Source organism: Dasypus novemcinctus, chromosome 3 (assembly GCF_030445035.2).
Source record: "Dasypus novemcinctus isolate mDasNov1 chromosome 3, mDasNov1.1.hap2, whole genome shotgun sequence".
Taxonomy (NCBI): domain Eukaryota; kingdom Metazoa; phylum Chordata; class Mammalia; order Cingulata; family Dasypodidae; genus Dasypus; species Dasypus novemcinctus.
Genome location: NC_080675.1, coordinates 84,459,365 through 84,480,167, shown reverse-complemented (window position 1 = coordinate 84,480,167; position 20,803 = coordinate 84,459,365). Strand labels below are relative to the sequence as shown.

The 20,803-nt window shown below is 36.5% G+C and overlaps 1 protein-coding gene and 1 pseudogene across 3 annotated transcripts in view; both read left to right on the top strand.

Moving 5' to 3' along the window:
• Positions 1–20,803, top strand: part of SCFD1 (sec1 family domain containing 1) — a 135,342-nt gene that overhangs the window by 97,649 nt on the left and 16,890 nt on the right. For all 3 annotated transcript variants that reach the window (XM_071213999.1, XM_058293621.2, XM_058293622.2), the window contains exons 20-21: positions 14,847–14,900; positions 18,980–19,032. In XM_071213999.1, coding sequence (XP_071070100.1) covers positions 14,847–14,900; positions 18,980–19,032 — 107 coding nt within the window. The remainder of the gene's footprint in view (positions 1–14,846; positions 14,901–18,979; positions 19,033–20,803) is intronic.
• On the top strand, positions 12,471–13,942 carry LOC101441086 (chromobox protein homolog 3 pseudogene; annotated as a pseudogene).

The window sequence follows — 20,803 nt, the reverse complement described above, 5'->3', positions numbered from 1 at the left end:
CATCATTAATTGGCTTGGTTTCTTTTCAAACAAGATTTTTTTTTTAAATTATGGAAAGTTTCAAATATACATTATATTAAACTCTCTCCTGAACGCTTCACTGAGCTTCAATATACAATGTTCTTGTTTCATCTTATATTTTTTATTTCATTTGTTTTTTATTTTATTTATTTTTGCTGAAATATTTTAAGGCAAAATTAGATAATATATTTTACACATAAATACTTCAGTTTGTATTGAGGATTTTCAATGCTAAATTAAGAAAAGGGAAGAAATTAATAAGCAGTTTTTCAGATCTAAATATTAAGTGTTTATGTACTGGTTTTCAGGAAAAAAGAGAAAAGGCTGTTTTCTTTATTTGAACTTCCTCCAGACATTTTGTCCTTCCTATAATGTTTACCTGTGGTTTTTTCTTTTTACATTATTTATGTTTTACATGTTCTTGATGGAAAGTTCCTTGAAGGCAAGGACTTTACCTTTTTCATCTTTCGGTTTTCCATAGCACTTCACATAATGTAGGTATTCAATTGTTTATTGAATAAATGAATTAATATTTCATTATAAAAATTGTGTAGTATTAATAAGAACAGTGAAAATCCTAGTTTGCCTTCTTAAAAGCCTGGTTACTTTCTAAACTTTGTGATACTTTCCAGATTGCCTTATATCTTGAGTGTTTGTGAATACTTGTTAACATCATTTTCCCTCTGAAATTATTTTCAATTCCTCCCATTCTACCTCTTTCCTGGTAAGAAGCTACTACCAAATACCTAATCCACTCTTTTACTGGTTCATAGTACTGCCCTGAGTCAGCTTATCTTCACCCCAATTGGACTGCAAAAGTTGAAGCACAAAAATAGGAAGTTGGGCATGGTAGAGACGGCGCTGTGCTTTACAGTTTAGCCTAGCGCACTTCTTTATCATCAGCTATGGACAAGATGATTTTGTCATGTGAGACAAAAAGGGACCACCAGTTCCTAAGATAATACCTGCCTTTTGCTAGGTAGAGTGGCTATTAGATAATCACATGAAGTCTAATTTATTTTCAGGAGAACTGCATATTTGTCTTAGCATGTCCCTGTTAGAAGCAAATATCAATAGTAAGGTTCCCTAAACTGAAAGTGATCCTTGTAATATATTTCTCATACCATTGAGAAAATGCAGACTTTATCTTTGGAATGACAATTTACTTTTAAATTTATTACTTTAGAATCACATAGTATATGACCTCTCATGACACCTGTAAGAGATGTCTAAACTGATTAACTATAAAATATTTTATTGTGATAATGCAAAAAATTCATTTCATGAAGAACAAAATTCATAAAATACAAAAATTCTTCTTTGACATAGGCAATTTCTCACTTTAAAAAAGTAAATTTGAAATGATCAGTAGTTAACTCATATCTATATAACATTTCTGCCACCACTACCAGACAAGCTATGCCATTTTTTTTAAGTATATGTTAATAAGTTTATAATTTGTGAGTTCAGACTAAAGGGAATACTTATTAAAATGAAGCATGGTTCATTTTGTGTTTTGAAGTAATGAAAGTCATATTACAAAGCAGTAAGTCAAAATTATCTCTGTTGTTTAAAAAAAGAAAAAGAGGATACTAATGGATATACACCCAAATTTCAGATGTTTTTTTCTGGGTGGATACTCATCTCTGATTACTTCCATAAGATAAACTCCTAGAATTGAATTGTGGAATCAAGAGTGTGAACGTATTTAACTATTCCTGATAAATATTTCCAAATTGCCATCCAGAAAGTTGTACTTATTTACTTATTTACAGACCTATCAACAGTTGATTCACTTCTGTCTCTGCATCCTTCCCATACTTGGCATTATCGTGTGTGTGTGTCTGTGTGTGTGTGTAAAATCTTTGTCAGTTTAATATGTAAAAAGAATATCTTATTCTAGAAATATTTAAACTTGTACAAATCCACTTAAAAAGTTAATTTGCCCTAAATTTAGAAGTATTGGAATAGGCACTTTGGGAACTGAGAGGTGAGACAGTGACTACCAAAGCTTAATTCTCTCTGTTTCATCCTTGTAAAATTGAGTATTTTGTGCCTTTTAAATATCTTAAGTAATGTCTTGGATTTTTTATCTGAATAAACTTTTTAGATATAGATATAGTACATAAAAAGGATAGAATTAGCCAAGTTCCATTTTCTAGGTTGCTTATATAAGCTTTTTTTGCAGCATACATTTTGTTCATTACAAGTTATCAGCTATCACGTAAAACAATTTGAATCAACGTCACATATTTGGAATATTTTTTGTAAGGATAATTTTACAAGAATGTGATAATAATGTTGCACAAACTTGCATACCTTAAAAGTCTTTTGGGAGCAGATATGACTCCACACATGGAAAGTGTGCTTTCCCACAAAGAAAGTCCCAAGTTCAGTTCTGGTGCCTCCTAAATACAAACAATAAGCAAACAAATGAAAAAACCAACTCAGGGGAGCTAATTTGGCTCAATGGTTGGGGGCAGGCTTCCTCCTTATAAGGTCCCTGGATTCAATCCCCAGCCCCAGTACCTCAATTTTAAAAAGTCTTCTGTTTCACTTTCTTTGGCATGTTTGCTAAAATAATCACTAAATGACTTAACAATTAAACTGCAAGCAGTGAGAATCCATAGATTACAAAGATTTAAAAGACATAATTCCCAATTGCAATGTATGGTCCTTATTAGAATTATGATCTGAACAATAATAAACTGTAAAAAATAATTTTATGTGACAATTGGGAAGACCTTAAGCCCTGGATATTGATCTGTATTAAGGAATTATTAACTCTATTTTAGGTGTGATAATGGTGTTGCGATTATTCTTCTTAGATAGTTCTTATATTTTTTAGATACATACTGGAATATTTATGAATAAAATTATTTGATCCTGTTGTCTTGCTTTAAAACCATCCAGGGATATGGGGTAAAAATTTAAATCTACCTGTGATGCTATAAGATTGTATAAAATTCCTCATTTGGTGTCCAAAAAAAAAAAAAAGAAAAAACTATGTAGAGGCTGAGGGTTTTATTCCCCACCAAGTTCTTAACTGTGATGAGACCGGATTTTTTTGGAAAAATAGGCTGAGTAGAACCTACATCACAAAAGAGAAGACATTACCAGGCCAGAATTTATGGCCAGAAGCTGTCTCTCAGAGAGACTTTGAAGGGTTTGAGGCTGACCAGAAACCTGCAGGTACAGTAGGTTCAATTGTGTAGGATATTGTGTCTTTGGGCCAGTCCATGGGTCTGGAGGTTGATGCTGCTGATGGCGAGGAGTTAGTGGAGGAGCATCATGAAGAGCTCAGCGATAAGGAGTTGCAGAAACCACAGAGGAGCAGCAACAAGAGGTGGCTGAAGAGATTTCTTCAGGGGAGAACGAGATAAGGGAGTATGTCCCTAGTTCCTTGATAATAGAAATGTGTGCAGAATGGGCAGAAGTTCAAAACTTTGTGGAGAAGTACCATCTGGACAGAGCTCTGACAGAAATGTGAATTTATTGAATGAGCAAACAATTTCACACTTTTGAGGAATTCTGAAAAGAAGACAGAAACAGTCCTCATTAGATAAGTTCTTAGTGAAGGTGACAAAGAGTGTATCAGAGCCTGTGGTGCAATTTGAAAAAAGGCAGAAAAGAGGAAGAAAACCTGAAGTGCAAATGCCCAATGTTCTTTTGGGGCGAGACTCACCTTCCAAGTGACACATGTAACCTCTCTTCCTCAACACTCATTTCCCACCATCCCATTAGGCCATGGACTCTTGTCAGTACAGGTAAAGTGAAGTTTTTGTTTTATTTAACCCAAGTATTTATTGATTTTTAGATTTATTTCTCATGTAAAATAATGATATACAACCCTATCTTTTTACATATTGCCTTAAAATTTTCATTGTTTTTGGTTTGGGAATGTATTAAATTTATTTACATTATTCCTTATGAGAAAACTTTGATACTCACCATTTTTGGTACTCATTGTACCTCCCAGAACCAATTAACAATGAGTACCTAGGAACCACTGTATCTGCTTCCAATATACAAAGGAGGGACAGTCACAAGATAAACAATCCATTGCCATAGGCAGTAACTGGAAGGAAAACAGATCACAGGTCCCAGACAGTTGTGAAACTGCTCTGAAACAGTTCTGAAACACTTTTCAAGGGATTGCCCAGGAGATGTGTTCTTGCTCCACCTTCATCAATCATCTGGATGGCAGCCAAACTCTAGGCCCCACCCTTCAAGACCACTGGGGTTATGGCCAGATGCTCTCAAACCTCCAGGGCATAGGCTCAACTCCCCCTAGAACAGTGGGGTAGTAGCCAAACTCTCCCAGATCCCTGTGGAATATGCCCCACCCTTCTGAAGTCAGGCATGGCAGTACTCTTCCTGAACAGCAGGGCAGAAGGTCCACACATGAGTGGGGTCCCTTTTATGGCGTAAAAAGGTATTTATGTTCAGACCTCAGCTTCCATGGTTGTACCTAAAAGTCATTTTCCTTCAGTCTGTCCCTTTCTTATTGGTTTCACATAGAGCAAACAGGGGACTTGGCCATTGGATATTAAGACTTTTCACAAATCCTTCCTTGATAACTGCATTTCCAATCCTGACTGAGACTGAAATGACTGGTTCCATGTTCAGTTAAGTCCTCACATGGGGTACCGTTCTCTGGGACTCACTTTTCTGGAAGCTCAGAATTCCCCCAAGCCATCAATATGTTGTTTTGTATGTGCCCCAGAGTTCAGTTCTCAGCTTATCCCTTTACACTTGCATTTTACTGTAAACTACCAGAAGTCAAGCTGTACTTTTCCACATTTAGTTTGGAAATCTCAGCTAAATATTCAAGATCGTCACTTTCAAATTCTGCCTTCCATCTAACTTCAGAACACAATTTTGCCAAGTTCTCTGCCACATTATGAAATGACTTATATTTATAGTTTATATAAATGGAATCATACAATATGTTACACAATATATTTAATTCATAGTAGCACAATTGTACATTTGTCCTTTTGTATCTGACTTCCTTCACTCAGCCTAATGTCCTCTATGTTCATCCATGTTGTCATATGCTTTACAACTTCATTTCTTCTTACAGCTGCATAATATGCCATCATGTGAATACACCACAGTTTATCCATTCACCTGTTGATAGACACCTGGATTGTTTCCAGCTTTTGGCAGTCGTGAATAACAGTGCTATTAACATTGGTGTGCAGATGTCTCAGTTCTTCTAGGTATATACCCAGTAGTGGTATTGCAGGGTCACATGGCAAATCTATTTTCAACTTCTTTAGGAACTGCGGAACAGTCCCACACAGTTCCTGTACCATTCTACATTCCCACCAACAGTGAATAAGTGTTCCTATCTCTCCACATTCTCTCCAACACTTGTGTTTCTCTACCTTTTTAACAATGTCCATTCTAATAGATGCGAAATGATATCTCATTTTAGTTTTGATTTGCATTTCCTTAATCACTAGTGATGGTGAACATTTTTTCATGTGTTTTTTTGTCATTTATATGTCTTCTTTGGACAGATGTCTCTTCACGTCTTTTGCCCATTTTTTAAACTGGTTGTTTGTCTTTTTATTGTTGAGTTGCAACCTCTCTTTATATATGATGACTATTAAACACTTATCAGACATGTGATTTCCAAATATTTTCTCCCATTTGTCAGTTGCATTTTCACCCTTTCGACAAAGCCCTGTGAGGTGCAAAACTGTTTGATTTTGAGGCGGCTCCATTTATCTATTTTTTTCTTTTGTTGTACATTCTTTGGGTATAAGGTCCAAGAAACCACCACCTACCACAAGGTTTTTAAGATGCATCCGTACATTTTTCTTCTAGTAGTTTTATGGTCCTGGCTTTTATATAAAGGTCTTTGATCCATTTTGAGTTGATTCTTGAATAGGGAATGAGATAAGGGTCCTCTTTCATTCTTTTGGTTATAACAGATACCCACTTCTCCCAGCACCATTTGTTGAAGAGACTGTTTTGTCATGTTAACATCGCTTTGGTAGGTTTGTTGAACACCAGTTGGCCAGGAGGTGAGAGTTTATTTCTGGACTCTCAATTCTGTTCCACTGATTGATGTGTCTGTCTATATGCCAGTTCCATGCTGTTTTGACCTCTGTAGCTTTATAATATGTTCCAAGGTCAGGTAGTACAATTCCTCCCAAATCATTCTTTTTAAGAATGCTTTTGGCTATTTGGGTGCACTTTCCCTTCCAAATGAATTTGTAATTGCCTCTTCTATTTCTGTAAGGTAGCCTGTTGGGATTTTGATTGGTATTGCATTGAATCTATAAATCAGTTTGGGTAAGATTGACATCTTCATGATATTTAGTCTTCCAGTTCATGAACACAGAATGTCTTCCCATTTGTTCAGGTTGTCTTTGGTTCTTTTTTGCATTATTTTGTAGTTTTCTGCCTATAGGTCCTGTACTTCTTTGGTTAAATTGATTCCTAGGTATTTGAGTCTTTTTTTGCTATTATAAACGGAATTCTTTCCCTGATTGCCTCCTCAGATTGTTCAGTACTACTGTATAGAAACTACTGATTTTTGGGTGTTGATCTTTATCCTGGTAAATGCACTTATTTCCTCAATTAGCTTTGTAGTAGACATTTCACAATTTTCTAAATATAGGATCATGTCATCTGCAAACAGTTTTAGTTTCTCTTTTCCTATTTGCATGCCTTTATTTATTTATTTGTCTGTTTGCTCTAGCTACAACTTTTAGTACAATGTTGAATAACATTGGTGACAGTGGGTATCCTTGTCTTGTTTATGATCCTAGAGGGAAAGCTTTCAACCTTTCCCCGTTGAATACAATGTTGCCTATAAGTTTTTCATATATGCCTTTTACCATATTGAGGAATTTTCCTTCTATTCCTATCTTTTGAAGTGTTTTTATCAAGAAAGGATGCTGGGGCGGCGGACTTGGCCCAGTGATTAGGGCGTCTGTCTACCACATGGGAGGACCACGGTTCAAACCCGGGCCTCCTTGACCCATGTGGAGCTGGCCCATGCGCAGTGCTGATGCACGCAAGGAGTTCCCTGCCATGCAGAGGTGTCCCCACGTAGGGGAGCCCCAAGCGCAAGGAGTGCGCCCCGCAAGGAGAGCCGCCCAGCGCAAAAGTGCAGCCTACCCAGGAATGGAGCCGCACACATGGAGAGCTGACACAAGATGATACAACAAAAAAAGAAACACAGATTCCAGTGCTGCTGACGACAACAGAAGCAGACAAAAGAAGACGCAGCAAATAGACACAGAGAACAAACAACCGGGGTGGGCGGGGAAGGGGAGAGAAATAAATAAATCTTTTTAAAAAAGAAAAAAAGGATGCTAGATTTTGTTGAAAGCCTTTTCTGTATTGAGATTTTTGTCCTTCAGTTTGTTAATGTGGTATATTAAGTGGATTGATTTTCTTATGTTGAACCAGCCTTGTATACCAGGAATAAATCCTACCTGGTTATGATGTAGAAGTCTTTTGATAGGCTGTTGGATTCTATTTGCAAGTATTTTATTGAGAATTTTTGCATCTATGTTCATTAGAGAGATTGTTTTGTAATTTGCTTTTCATGTAGTGTGTTAATCTGGCTTTGGTACTAGGGTGATTTGGCTTCATAAAATACCTTGGGTAAATTTTCCTCCCCTTCAATTTCTTGGAAGAGTTTAAACAGGATTGGTATTAATTCTTTTCAAAATCCTGGTAGAATTCACCTGTGAAGCCATGTGGTCCTGGACTTTGCTTTGTTGGAGATTTTTGATGACAGATTCAATCTTTTTAAATGTGATTAGTTTGTTAAGTTCTTGTATTTCTTGTAGTGTCAGTGTAGATTGTGCATTTCTAGGAATTTGTCCATTTTATCTGGGTTATCTAGTTTGTTGGCATACAGTTTCTCATAATATCCTCTTATGATCTTTTTTATTTCTGTTGGGTTAATCATTACTTTGCCCCCTTTCATTTCTGAAATTATTTGCATGTTTTCTCTTTTATTCTTCCTTAGTTTAGCTAGGGGGTGTCAATTTTGTTGATCTTCTCAAAGAACCAGCTTTTGGTTTTGTTGATTTTCTTTATTGTTTTTTGTTCTCCATTTCATTTATTTCTGTTCTAATCTTTATTATTTCCTTCTGCTTGCTTTGGGATTGGTTTGCTGTTCTTTTTCTAGTTTCGCCAGTTGTTAGGTTAAATCTTCCATTTTATCTTTTTCTTTTTTTAATATAGGCATTTAGAGCTATAAATATTCCTCTTAAGACTGTCTTTGCTGTATCCCATAAGTTTTGGGGTGGTTTTTTTTTTTTTAAGATTTTTTTATTTCTCTCCCTTCTCCCCTGTTGTCTGCTCTGTGTCCATTCACTGTGTGTTCTTCTGCATCCACTTGTATTATCCGGCAGCACTGGGAAACTGTATCTCTTTTTTGTTGCATCATCTTGCTGTGTCAGCTTTCCCTGTGTGGGGGCACCACTCCTGGGCAGGCTTTGCTTTTTCCTCACATGGGGCACCCCTATGCAGGGGCGCCTCTGCATGGCATGGCATTCCTTGTGCAGCAGCACTGCACATGAGCCAACTTGCCATACGGCTCCAGAGGCCCTGGGGATTGAACCCTGGACCCTCCAATATGGTAGGCGGATGCTCTATCACTTGAGCCACGTCCACTTCCCCCATAAGTTTTGATAAGATGTATTCTTCTTTTCATTTGTCTCAATATATTTATTGATAACACTTCCAATTTCTTCTTTGAGCCACTAATTATTTAGGAGTGTGTTATTTAGCTGCCACATATTTGCTAATTTACCTCTTTCCTGTCTATTACTGATTTCCAGTTTTATTCCATTATGATCTGAGAAGGCGCTTTGTATAATTTCAGTCTTTTTATATTTATTGAGAGCTGCATTGTGACCTAACATGTGGTCTATCCTGAAGAAAGATTCATTGGCACTTGAGAAGAATGTATAACCCGCTAAGTTTGGGTGCAGCGTTCTTTATCTATTAGGTCTAACTTATTTATCATATGGTTCAAATTCTCTGTTTCCTTGTTGATCTTCTAGCTAATTGTTCTACCTAATGATGTGAGTAGTGTGTTGGAGTTTCCAACGATTATTGTAGAGATGTCTATTTCTCCCTTCAGTTTTGCCAGAGTTTGCCTCATATATTTTGAGGCACCCTGGTTATGTTATGTGCATAGATATTTATGACTGTTATATCTTCCTGGTGAATTGTCCCTTTTATTAATATATAATAGCCTTCTGTATCTCTTATAACTTTTTTTGCATTTAAAGTCTGTTTTGTCGAATATTAGTATAGCTATCCCTGCTCTTTTTTGGTTGCTATTTGCATGGAGTATCTTTTCCCAACCTTTTGCTTTCAGCCAATTTGTATTCCTGGTCTAAACTGAGTCTATTGTAAGCAGCATATGGATGGCTCGTGTTTGCTTATCCATTCTGTCAGCCAATATCTTTTGATTGAGGAGTGTAATCCATTCACATTCAATGATATTACTGTAAATGCATTATTTACTTCCACAATTTTATTCTTCAGTTTCCATAATGTCATATCTTATTTTTATCTGGCTTTTACTCTTTTGGTTAACCTTTCTACTGTTCTTTCTTCTGTACTCTCCTTCAAGCCTCTCTCTCCAGTGTTTTTCTTTCAGGCTCTAAGGCTTCCTTTAATATTTCCTGCAAAGGTAGATTCTTTTTATGAAATTAAGGTTCTGTTTGTTTATGAATATTTTATACTCATCTTCATATTTGAAGGACTATTTTGCTGCATAGAGAACTCTCAGCTGGCAGTTTTTCTCTTTCAGTATCCTAATTGTATCATACCACTGTCGTGTTGCTTCCATGGTTTCTGATGAGAAATTCCACAGTAAGTCTTCCTGCGTGTCCCTTGTATGTGATGGTTTGCTTTTCCCTTGCTGCTCTCAGAATTTTCTTTGTCATTGATATATGAAATTCTGAGTAGAATATGTCTTAGAGTAGGTCAGTTAGGATTTATTCTGAATAAGTTATGCTGTGCTTCTTGGACATGTAAGTTCATTTCTTTAATGAGAGTTGGGAAATTTTCAGCTATTAGTTCCTCAAATACTCTTTCAGCCCCTTTTCCCTTCTCTTCTCCTTCTGAAATTCCCATGACACATTTGTTGTTGCGTTTCGTGTTGTCATTCAACTCCCTGAGCCCCTTGCTCAATTTTTTTCCATTCTCTTCTCTCTCTTCATTTTCAGTTGTTCTATCTTTGGTAGCACTTATTCTTTTTTTCTATCATTTCAAGTCTGCTATTTATGCATCTAATGTGTTTTTTATCTCACCTATCATGTCTTTCATTCCTATGAGTTGTGTTACTTTTCTATTCATGTTTTCAGATTCTTCTTTGTGTTTGCCCGATATCTTCTTGATGTCATTTATCTCTTTAGCCATATTGTCCTTTAGCTCATTAATTTGATTTTGGAAATTTGCGTACATCTCATTGATCAGTTGTCTCCAATCCTGCGCCTTTTCTGGGCCTTTGATATATTCCTTTTCATGGGCCATGTAATCCATTTTCTTAGTATGGCTTTTAATCTTTTGCTGACGTCTAGGAATCTTATTAGGATGGTGAGTTTACTCAGACTCTCAATTTCTATTTCTTCTGTAGGGATTTAGTGTTGGGAGGCTGTATGTTAACTGCTGTTCTTTGATTCTTGGTTCTACCTGGATCTTTAGGATTTTCCCTTTTATTTGCTCAAAATGGCTCTGGACCCAGTAATGGGTTGCAGACCCACTTCCTAGGGCCTTGGGTGGGAAGGGTATAAAGGCCAAAAAAAGCCTCTTTTTTACTTTTAATTTCCTCACATGCACTTCCTTGGTCTGCCAGCAGGTGGCAGTCTTTGGCATACCTCTCAGTTCAGTGCCTGGTTGGAGTACGTTTGCTGCAACAAGGACTGGATCATCGTGATATAGGTTCCTGCCTGGAGGCTAAGGGCCTTGTAATTCAAACTTTCCCAGGGACAGTTCTCCAGTCTTCGCTGGCAGCCTCCTTTTTCCCAGGTAGGAAATAATTCCACTCCCCTTTGTCCTCAACAATCAGTCCCCATTGGTAGAGATGGAGATTGAGAGGATAGGATCTCTTTATTCCCAGACCTCTTTAGTCTCAAGCTGGCTCCCAAGGCAAACAATGGCACGGCCCTACCCGGCCCAGAAGGGCTCCTGGGACACAGCAGACAAAATTTGTGGGCCAAAAGCTGAGTCTCTTAGGCTATGTCCCTCTCTTTCCCATTTACCTTGGAGTTGGTTCCTGAGCCCCGCTTTTGTGTGTAGTCACTGGACCAGAGTCCTGAGTATTCAAAAGTGTCTCTAGTATGGACGAGGGTGCAATAGCAGCTGCTAGTTTAGATCACATAAAATGTTACATTAAAAAAATATGAGATTCCCATGTACCCCACTCCCCACACACACCCCCACTCCTTCCAAATTGACAACTTCATTAGTTTGGTACATTCATTGCATTTAATGTATGCTCAGGAGACTTGAATCTCTATGTGCCAGCTGGGCGCTGAGCCTCAGCAGAGTTGCAACACCTACTCTCCTGTTAATTGGACTTACCCAGGTCAGCAAACAGGGAGGTGAGGATGGTCAGCCACCACACCAGGGAACCAAGAGTCTACAGCGCAAGCAGGAGAATTCCATCCATCAGCCATGTGGGATCTAAGCCCCCTCTCGATTTAGAGGTTGAGTGGACATCACCATCCCAGGGTCCTCAGGATGAAGGAATAGAATATGGATTAGAGTGGACTTACTGATATTCTACTATAGAATTATTGTGACTCTAGCAATGGAAGAAATTATATTATTAATGCAGCTCCTGTTTTTAACTCACAGTTTTGCTGTCACGGTTCCTTTCCTCTTTCCTTTGTGCCTCTCTCTTCTGGATGGTGCTCAGCATTCCTCTGGTGTCCTAAACTCTAGAACATTTTTTTCCAGGCCATTTCTGCCTGTCCTCTAGCTATTTTTCTGGGAAAGGAGAGAGTCCCATGTCTTTGTAGTCCGCTATCTTCCCAGAAGTCCTCTCTGCCATTTTAGAACAAGGGTTGCCTTTCTTCCAGTTTGCAGTGACACATTCATCATTTCCATCTAAGGTTTCATCAGAAGTACTCTTAGAGTCCATATCCCTACCAACATCCTCTTCAACGCAATCTAGGCCTTTTCTGTCAAGCATCTCACAGTTCTTCCAAAATCTACCCCTTACTCATTTAAAGAACATTTTTGGTATTTGCAATCAAAACATCCCACTCCTGGTGCAAATTTCTGTTTTAGTTTGCTAGAGGCTGCCAAGGCAATATACCAGAGATATTCTTTGAATGGGCATAGTACTCAGTCAAAATCTCTGTGTTTCTTATGATGTTCAAAATAATGAGAAAAATCATCAGATTGAAATGTTACAGTAGTATTTCGTATTCCAAGGGATGTAACTATATCAATAGACAGTCTTCTGCCAACACCAGTGTTGTACATTTCGGGTTGAAAGTGGAATTTGTGCTCTAAGGAGACTGCAGCCTTGTCATTGAAACTTTGGGATATATTACAGGCAAAATGAAAATGGTCAGTTAAAGTTGTTTGTGTTTCCATTTCCCCATTTTTGAAAGAGCACAAGTATTTTTTGGCTTAGAAGAATATACTTAAATGAAAGAACTCTGTTAGGTCATTTAATCTCACCTCATACATTTTCACAAATTTTGTAAGTTGTGTTTTTAAAGAAAACTCTTACATGCAGCAGAAAGGAAATGAAAAATAACAGTGGAGTTCTGAGTTGGTCAAAACAAAGGTTTCAATCACTAGTACTAAAAATCAAGCAATGAGGGGAGTGAATGTGGCTCAAACAGTTGAATGACTGCCTCCCACATGAGAGGTCCAAGGTTCGGTCCCAGGTTCCTCCTAAGGAAAAAAACAATGAGCAAAAACCACAACAAAATAACAAGCAGACAGTGAGAAAAAACAGCAAACAGACAAGGGAGCCATCTCGGTAGGAGGCGGCGGAGGGGAATAAGCATCAAGGAAGTGGCTTGAGCTGGAGGCGCACAGGGCCTAGAACCTACACGCTACAGACCTAGACGCTACAGACCTAGAACCCAGAGCAGCTCAGAAGCGGTAAATAATAGCTCTTTAAGGCTGCAATAAAAAATGCTCTCCAATAAAACTTACATTGGAAAAAAATGGGAGAAAAACAAAATCGAAAGAGTAAAAAAGTTGAAGAGACAGAGCCTGAAGAATTTGTGATGGAAAAAGTCCTGGATCAACGTGTAGTGAATGGGAAGGTGGAGTATTTCCTGAAGTGGAAGGAATTTACAGATGCTGACAATACTTGGAAGCCTAAAAAAGTTTCGATTGCCCAGAGTTAATTGAAGTATTTCTTAATTTCCAAAAAACTGATAAAGAAAATGGTGGTACAAAAAGAAAATCTTTATCTGACTGTGAATCTGATGACACCTAATGAAAGAAGAAGAGAAGCTGCCGACAAATCTAGAGGCTTTGTTGGAGGTCTTGATCCTGAATGCATACTTGGTGCCACAGGCAGCAGTAGATAATTAATGTCTCTTACAAAATGGGAAAATTCAGATGAGACAAACGTGGTGCTGGCAAATGAGGCTAACCTGAAGTGACCTCAAATTTTAATTGCTTTTTATGAAGAGAGACTAACTTTACATTCTTGTCCAGAAGATGAAGCTCGGTAATTGCTTACATTGCTTTATATTTAATCTAGTTCTTGGTTTTATGGTTTGTTAATATAAAGGATAACTATATTCTAACAGAAATCAAACTTGATATGTTCGTTTTGAAGTAGTATTGGGGGAGTTGTTAGGTTTTGGATGGGGCATTTAAATGGGCATTTAAAAGGTTCCTTCTAGAGAGCCATTTCTTTATGGAATGCTGAAATCCCTGTGCTGTATTGACTAAAAAAGGTCATGATTCATGGAAATCTAATCAAGTGGTTAGATTGTTACAGTTGAGGACCTGTTGGCATAAATGGGTAAATAGAATTTTATAATCTAAACTATTGACCTGCATGGTTTTTTACCCCCAATGCATTCCTTACATGTAGGCTCAGTCTTTTCAGTATTTGGGTTACTGGTTCAGCAGAAGCCAGGAAAAACAATAACTTCATAGTAATCCGAATTTTATCCAACTATATATTGTTTACTTTATTATAAATACTGGTGAGCAGTGGTCAGTAGTTTTATAGTCCTTTTTAAAAATCGCTACAATGTGAACCACTATCCATGTGGTGCAGCAGTGCTTCCAACATGTATTCACCAGATACAATGAATGTGCCACAATAATGAAAGAGGTTGTTGAGGTGGGAGGAGTGGGGAATGTGGGGAGTGGGGTATATGGGGACCTCCTAAAATTTTTAATGTAACATTTTTTGTGTATCTTCAAAAAATTATACAATAAAAAAAATGCTCATTAAAAAAAAAATTTTTAAATAAAAAAAAATTTAAAAATCACAAGCATGTATTTGTCCTAAAACCGAAATACTCCTAACAGTAAAAAGAGCTTTTGATTTAGAATTATATTTCTTTCTATGGAAACTTGAGTAGTGCCAGGTGGTATGGTATTTACATCTATGACATCATATTTATCATTCACAGAATACTTAATCATAGAATATGTTTAATTGAAAGGCAAATATAGACTATAAAACCATAGAATACTTTGTGTGCTTATTTGTATTTTTTATTTAAATTTTAGGTGTCAGTGGAAATATAATGAGCATGATTAGGTTGTTTTGTTATTAGAACTTTGGTTTGTTACTTTTCTAATACTTAAATAATACTCATTTATCTCATCAACAGAATCTGCCTGTCACTCGAATTTTAGACAATCTCATGGAGATGAAGTCAAACCCTGTGAGTAGCGTATAATACTGTACTTCTAAATTCTTGAACATCAAACTAGCTAGTATGAGACAATAAAATCAGATTCAGTTTTTTGTGAACTTAATCACAGCAGAACATACTAGGGGAAAAAGAATCAATTTTAGCCATTATCACTGATAATGGGGATTGGTTTTCTCAGCTGCTACAACCATTCTAACCTACTCTCATCTACATTAAATATAGACTTTTATTAGTCAGCCAAAGGGGTGCTGATGCAAAGTACCAGACATCTGTTGACTTTTATAAAGGGTATTTATTTAGGGAAGAAACTTACAGTTACGAGGCCCTAAAGAGTCCAACACAGGGTACCATAAGAAGTACTTCCTTGCCCAAAGTCTGTTGCCACATGTTGAAGCAAGATGGTGGGCAATGTCTGCAAGAAAAGCCTCCCTCTTTTCTTCTTCTCATCTCAAATGTAGGCTGGCATAGGGTTTGTTCCTTCATCTGGGGCTCATTTCTTTCCTGGCTCAGCTGCTCCTGTCTCTTTACAAGGTCAACTGTAAACTGTCAGGCTCATCTCTCTTCCTGGGGCTGCAGGTTCCTCTGTGTATCTTCTCTATGTGTCTGCTTCTGTGTAAGAGTCTGTTTTATCAGCCCACCAAGGGGACTGGGACTCAACACTGAGTCACACTCTAATGACGTGGTTCAATCAAAGTCCAAATCTTAACATAATTTAATCAAATGTCTCAGCTGAATCTAATACAATCAAAGGGTTATCACCCCCAAAGGAACAGACCAGTTTACAATCTATATCTCTTTTTGGAATTCATAAGTAATATCAAACTGCCACAGACTGTTTCCTTTGTGTACAATTAAATGTAAAATATACCCTAAAGAGTATCAGTTGGTACAGTAGAAAGAACACAAAAGCAATTTAATTTTTATGAAAATAAAATCAGGAGGGGAGTGCTTAGTGAAATTTTTAAGTATGTTCAGATGGCACTAAATTCTTTTGGGATGAAAAAGTAAATTGAAAGAGGAAAATTGTCAGATGAGTAGACAAATGGGTAAAAGTTGTTAGCATATACTTAAAAGAATGAGTTTCCAAACTATCTGTTTACAATTCAAGAAAGGAATGTAAAAATCATTACAATCTGTTCCATAAAACAGACTATCCTGTTACTATGACAACTGGAGGATGGTTAACATCACAAGAGTCTGGAATCAAGAAAGGCAACGTGATCCTACGTACATTAAAATCCTAGTTTGGGTTGATCTGGATCACTGTAGACTTGGCAGTGAGTCTTGGGATTCCAGGCTTAAGAGAGTAAGAACAGACTCTTCAGACCATTGTTACCTTTTTGTAATTTTTAAACTTAATTATAATTACATTAAAGGGAGTTTACAAAAACAAATTTTAAAATTTGCTCATTTGAAAATACAGATATAGTGAAATAAAACATCCTAAGAAGAGAAATTAAAATGTGTTTATTTATGACTTATTGTCCTAGAGAATACTGCTTCATAACAGGCAGTAAACTTTTGATATAGAGTATCTCAAACAATAATAGAAGGTTGAGAATTTAAATAAATGCACAAATTAAGACAGTTGTCAAATTCACAAGGGGTTAAAAAATTTTAGGATATTTTGTTTGCTGTTTGTAATCTTTAAAGTTGAAATGAAAAATGACAGTAATAATTAGGAAAGTAATATTTATTGAGTACTTTGTGCCAGGTACTGTTCAAAACATTTTTCATATATTATCTCATTTAATCTTAATTAGAACCATCTAAAAAAAGTTCTATTATAATTCTCACTTTTAGATAAAGAAACTGGCACAATAAGGTCAACTTTTTACCCACAGACATGGCTAAAATGACGAGTTGGGATTTTAAGCAAAGGCCACATTTTTAATCACTCTGCTATATATTGATTAGGGCAAGAACAATGCCCTTCATGGAACCCCAGAACAGGACAGTTTAAAGAAACAGTGGAGGCAGCGGACTTGGCCCAGTGGTTAGGGCGTCCGTCTACCACATGGGAGATCCGCAGTTCAAACCCCAGGCCTCCTTGACCGGTGCTGGCCCATGCGCAGTGCTGATGCACACAAGGAGTGCCCTGCCACGCAGGGGTGTCCCTGCGTAGGGGAGCCCCACACGCATGGTGTGTGCCCCGTAAGGAGAGCTGCCCAGCGTGAAAGAAAGTTCAGCCTGCCCAGGAATGGTGCCACACATATACAGAGCTGACACAGCAAGATGGCACAACAAAAAGAAACACAGATTCCCGTGCTGCTGACAACAACACAAGCAGACAAAAGAAGACACAGCAAGTAGACACAGAGAAGAGACAGCTGGGGTGGGGGGGGAGGGGAGACAAATAAATAAATAAATGAATCTTTAAAAAAAAAAGAAAGAAAGAAACAATGGAAGGCAAAACCAAGAGGTATTAAGTGCCTTGCGATGTCACACTATTTTTCATTGCAAAATTAGAAGTATAACCTACTATTCCTGTATTCCTGCCTAGTGCTCATTCCAACATGTACAGTCCCTTCCACAGTTCTGTCATAAGTACATGGATGGCTGAATTGTGAGATCAGTATGTTTCTCCAAGTTATGAAAATTCATTTATCAGTTCTATTGATTGTTCACTTTATAACTAAATGTGCATTGATGCTGCAGACAATTTTTAAAAATTAATTAGAAAAAGTAAATTTTTCTGCTCAAAAGAATTTCTTCTATTACTGAAATAAGGCAGCTGTCTGCCTTCTTCTGGGGATAGACTTTGAAGAGGTTAGCAATGTACATAAGCACAGTATACTAAAGTAGATCTACCTAATCTTGATGTATCGAAACAGCTTTTAAATGCTATAACCTATTTCTACATACCTTCCTATCACTTACATTTATTAATGAAGTGTTCTCTTTTGATTTGGCATAAATAAATTGAAAGAAAGGGATTAAGACAAGATATCAGGTTTCATTTTGCCTTCAAAGTCTGGCTGGTAGTGGTTTCTGGAGCCATGTGTTAAAGAATTCTGATACTATATTGGGGTTCACTGAGAGTGCTGTGATTGTTTAGCAGTGTCCACCATTGGCTACAGGATTAGATGGTGACAATGTGTATTGTATTTGTCATTGTTCAGGTTTGGGTAATACCATCTACAGTTCAGTAAAGAATGAGTTTCTTTGGCTGATCCGGCTATGGCAGTAGAGGAAGGCAGAGATTGGGGAATGATTATGTTATCAGACAATAGCATCAGTACTTTCCAACTCCTTTAATATCAAAAAGCTAACAGTTTCCAGTTTAGCATAGAGGTCCACAACACTTTATCCACAACTTCTGAAATCCAAAAATCTGAGAACTAAAATACTTGTTATAACTTTTTATTTGGTGGCAAAATCTGACCTGAACTCAAGTTGAGGCTCTGTATAGTTTTATTTATCCTACTTTATGTTAATGTTCACATATTTCGCTGCAGAAATATTAGCATGTTAGATGATGGTGTCCTGTCTACTGGCAGTGTTATATTAGATACAGTGTATGTACAAAATTACCCAACTAAAATAGGAAAAAACTTTGGAGTTGGATATATTGTGAACTTGGTATATTAGGTGTTCTGTACACACAGTAAAATCATGGCCATACAAAGATAATATAAAATCCTAAAAACAAAAATACTTAGTTACATACATTGGCTATTTTCAGGCTTATAAAAAACAGATATATTTTCAAAAAAACAATATAGCATAATGTTAAAGAGCATGGACATTGAAACAAGATAGCCTGGATTCAAATCTTGGGATTCCTCACCTTTACCTACTGGGACCTGAGTGAAATTATATAACCTCTCTGCATCACAACTTGCCCATCTGAAAAATGGGAATAACAGTAACTATCTCATAGGACTGTTTGGAGATTAAATGATGGAGAATAAATTAGTTGACCCATTTAAAGCACTTAGAATACTGGTAAGTGCTCGATAAATATTGGTGGTGTTTTTTATATAGTTTACAAAGTTGATTCATTAAAATAAGATACTCTAAAGTCAAAGTATAACTTTCTAAGGAGAAATTCCATAGGCATGATAAAATTCTATTTTTTTACATAGGAAACTGATGACTACCGATATTTTGATCCCAAAATGCTGCGGGGTAATGACAGGTAAGCAACTTTTGTCTTGTGTAGTTTGTTGTACCCCCTCCCCTGAGTGAAAATAATTTAATTGATTTTTTTATTAGGAAAAAAAAATGCCCATTTTTAAAATTGGACTGCATGGAAAACTATAATAATTGCAGTACCCAGAGATAATTACTAAAATTATACTTACCATTTTGATGTTTCTCCTTCCAAGGTATACAAACAAAAATACATATAACTATTTGGGGGCTTATTTTATTTTAATGAAATGTTACTGGTATTATAAACTAAGTGGGGGCAAGGAGGATTTGGATAACGTATGTATTTTTTTTTATGATCTGTAGCATTCATTTGGTATAGTTTTTCCATACTCCCCTATTATTAACAGTACATCTTTGACATTGATGCAAGAATATTACAGTATTCTGCTAAATATAGTCCATAGGTTACATTAATTGTCTTTTTCCCCTGCTTCTCCACATTCTTATTACCTTGCAATAATGACATACATTTGTTCTAGCTCATAGAAGGACATTCTTGTATTTGTACTTTAACCACAATTCTCATCCACCTCTGGGTTCACTATATTATTTAGTCCCTAGATTATTCTCTTGCTTTCTTTCAATTGACTTTTATATCCCTAGACTACCCTTTTCAGCCACAATTCCGGTATAAACCAACTGCATTAGTTCTACTCACTATAGTATGTTAACATCAACTCTGTCCATTTTCCCACTTTTACAGTCAAGTTAATTAAAGCATCTACATACACTAAGCATCAGTACACCTTCTCAGACCTCCTCTTATCTTAGAAGAATAACCTGTACTCTAGGTATTAATTACAGAGGCATAGTTGTTTTTTGGTTTCCTTTTTGTTTATTTAACTGGTCCATAAAGTTCAAGACCCTGGGAACCATTGCTGGGAATAACTTTTATGGCAATGAAACATTCTATAAATAACTCTATTTTATGGTATGGTAAGGTATTTTTTGTTTACTTTATTATGGATATTTTTCTCAAGATTTAATTGGTAGTAGTATGAAAAATAGCCTACAGGATAAAGAAGAATAGAAGAATAGGCAAAATTAGAAGGGAAGAAAACATTGAAATAATTCTCTCTTGTACTAGAACTTAGATGAAGCTGGTTCCCTGCCTATACTTTATGTTTGGGATCTTTAGAATTTTTCTTTGCTCTATCCCAAGCTTTCTCATCTTCGTAGATAGTCAGAACAAAATCATCTAGTCACTAGGCAGTCGATTAGATTGTTTTGGTAACTTAGAAGACTATTTTCTTTTTCTGAACTTCCAGAACTACTACCAAAACTGCAAAAGAAACCACTATAACAGCTCTAGGTTGACGAGGGAATTTGGCAAAGAATATAGAAGGAGATTATAGGGAGTGAACTGCTGAGTTAGGGATTTCTTTTTAGGGTGATAAAAAATGTTCTGAAATTAGACAATAGTGATGATTGTACAGCTCTATCAATACACTTTAAACCCAGTAAATTTTGTGGTATGTGAGTTATATCTCAATAAAGCTGTTATTTTTAAAAGAATTAATTATAGGTGTCAGTGAAGATTTCAGGTAATTTAATCTTTGTTTTCCTCTTTTCTTTGCTCTTTTCTCTTGACATGATATTATGACTCTTATCTTTTCCTTTTTGTATTTTCAAGCTTACATTTTTTCCTTCCTTACATTTTCATATGGTTAATGAGTATTTTGGTTTTTAGTAACTTGCTGGGAAACTCTTTTAATCTTAAATATAGCCTATGCATAATAATAGGATTATTAGCA